Below are 2,661 nucleotides of genomic sequence, written 5' to 3'. Positions count from 1 at the left end.
GGACAGAGAAACAGAGCCTCAACAGGGACTGCTGAGTTCCCAGGTGCGTCACTGGGGTGCTCTTGCTCAACCAGTGAGAGGAGATGACGGGAGGAAAGGGTCCCCCTTGGGTAGCTTCCCCCCACTGCTCCAGAGGGGGTATGACTGGAGGGGCAGGGCTTTACACCTCATGGCAGGAGCCACAGATCGGGGGAGGTGTCTGCAGAAGGCCAACCCCAATGAAGAGGTCCAGCCTTAAGGGGCAGGGTCCCCACCATGTAGGGGCCATCTCTGTGGAGCTCAGAGGAGGACAGAACCCAATAAACGGTTTGTCCCATTTATCCCTTGCACTCTCCACTCCCAGCTATCTGAGTTTTCATTCTTTTCCTCTGGAACAGCTGCACCCTCCCTTCCCAACACACTTAGGAAGGACAACCAGGTCATGAGGGGCATTGGCAGAGTTGAGGTTGGGGGGTGGGGAGGAAGCCCAGGCCTGGAACAGCAGGGGGAGTGCAGGTCAGGACTGCTGCTCACGGGAAGAGTCAAACTGGGGCGCTTGTACAGCACCTGCTGTCCTAAGCCTGGCGTTGGCGAGAACTCCCAGGCCCTCACTTTCAATGCCACCAGATTTCGCCCCACAATTAAGGAATGAATAGCAGGAGGGGGTGTATTCCGCTAGGTCAGCTTTAAAGGCATTACATTTTCGAGTCTCTTCTTGTTCACGGCCACCCCTCCCTTGCGGGTCTCCTCACTGACTACTATACACTCCAGGTCAGGGTCCGTTATCGATGGGCCATAGGGGTCTACCAGAGGCACAATGTCATAACGCAATGAGGGCTTCACGTCCACCAGGAACTCACAGAGCTTCTCCACTCGGTGCTCGTATGGTTGGATCAGCTCCTTCAGCATCTTATCTGGAAGGAACAAGGAACAGGGAGGAAGCCACAGTGTGCAGCGCCCCGCACCCAGAGCTAGCAGCAAATAGTGACAGTTACAGGAGGGGCCAACAGAGATGCTACAAAGGCTTTAGCAACCTCTGGAAGGACCTGAGCCCTCACTTCCCGAGTGCCCAAAGGGCATTGCGCACCCCAGGTTTCTGTGTGTTGGAGAAAGGAGTCACTCTGGCAAGACGACAATGCTGCAATTCCTTGGGTTTGCTATCAGAGGAGCATCATCTCTGCACAAAGCAGCAGCGAGCACAGACAAGTGACTCAGACTTGGGCTGCTTGGCAGGGAATATTTAACTCCAAGGGCAGCACATCTGTCATGAAAACACAGACAGCAAAACACGCTCAAGGGACACCAGCAAGATACCAATCACTAGGACAGCCCTCCCCGCCGGGTCATGGAGACAGCTCATCTTTTCCCCGGAGATGCCACTGCACCTTGGCTCAGGCAGTGGGAGTAGTCTGGTGAGTCTCACTTATCAGCTCTGGCCAGTTTCCAGTTCTCAGGCGCAAACCCAAGGCTACTGCCGGGGAAGGGTTAGTGATACAAACCACCGAAAGAAGGTTTACAAAATCTCCTCCTAAAAGCCAACAAGCCTAACTGCTGGGCCTAAATGACTCTCCTGTCTCGTTAATAAATGCTGCTTCTCAATTACCGCTGTGCCCACATGGTTCAAATGTGCTTTACATCTCCACTGATGTGAAACCTACTCTCCCCCTTCATCCCCTTCTCCGCAATGAACACACTCCACCTTTAAACATCCTAGATGCTTGGACAGCACACCCATTGCAGAGTCCATGAAGGCTGCTCCTAAGCTGGCCCAAGGGAAACACTAGAGAGCGATCGAAACGGCTCCCTTCACTGCCATCGGGAGCAAAAGGAGTGACGGCCCAAGGAGAACGAGCGTAACTGGGGTTTTGCTTCCTGCTTTGGGACTAGGATTCTCACTCACTCTCCAGAAGATCCTTGTCAGAGACACCAACCAGAAGCCGGTTCTCAGCCAGCAGGCAGCAGGCACTCAGAAGGATCTTGTGAGCATTATGGAGTCTGTCGAAAGTGCCCCCTACAACGACATCGCTGTAACTCCGCAGAGCCCCGCCATCCAAGCCTGGCTCCCAGGGGGGCAGTTCACTTTGGTCCATCATGGGCTCGTAGTCTGGGTACAGCAGCACAGAGATAAGATTGGGCCTGCAACTGTAACAGCTGGTGGCATAACGCTCCAGGCGCTGCTTGACTGGGTTGTACTGGCCCCCATCACTGGTCTGAAAGTCGGTCAGGATCACCTCGGGCGGGTGGGAGAGGTTCTGCACCGAGGACAGCGACTGCTGTGTCAGGCTCTGGTTGCGGATGTTTGTCAGCAGGACCCGCACGTCCAGGTGGCTGTGGGCGCCAGCGTCCGCATACAGCTTGTTGATGAGGCTGTAGACCTCAGGTGTGGCTGGCACGTAAGTGGACCCGGGCTGCGAAGAGCCAGTCAAGCTGAGGCCCGGCTGTAGGTGAATGTAGAGCGTATCCTCCACGATCCGGGAGGCCGAGGCCAGGATGGGCACAAAGCGCAGAGACAGGGCAGAGAGCGGGGCCGTGAGCACCAGCAGGCCTGAGCGGAAGACAGACATGGTACCTGGAACAGACACGCAGGAGCAAGGGAGGGGGTTACGCCGGTGACAGCAAAGCGTGAGCTCTAGTAACATGGTCTCTGAGCTTTACTCGCCCCCAGCCTCACCACCCAGCCCC

General features: G+C 56.0%; 1 protein-coding gene across 1 annotated transcript; it reads right to left on the bottom strand.

The window, feature by feature from the left end:
- Positions 1-654: 654 nt before the first annotated feature.
- LOC112121360 (bifunctional coenzyme A synthase-like) lies at positions 655-2,619 on the bottom strand. The gene is made up of 2 exons (XM_024220381.3): positions 1,880-2,619; positions 655-893 (listed from the first exon to the last, which is right to left on the bottom strand). Exons 1-2 carry the CDS (start codon positions 2,616-2,618, stop codon positions 655-657), a joined length of 978 nt encoding a protein of 325 aa, XP_024076149.2. The 5' UTR covers position 2,619.
- Between the last annotated feature and the right edge of the window lie 42 nt (positions 2,620-2,661).

This window comes from Terrapene carolina, unplaced genomic scaffold, assembly GCF_002925995.2.
Source record: "Terrapene carolina triunguis isolate 2854851 unplaced genomic scaffold, T_m_triunguis-2.0 Scaffold47659, whole genome shotgun sequence".
Taxonomy (NCBI): domain Eukaryota; kingdom Metazoa; phylum Chordata; order Testudines; family Emydidae; genus Terrapene; species Terrapene triunguis.
Note: the sequence above shows the minus strand (reverse complement) of the source record. Positions and strands in the feature narration are given on the sequence as shown.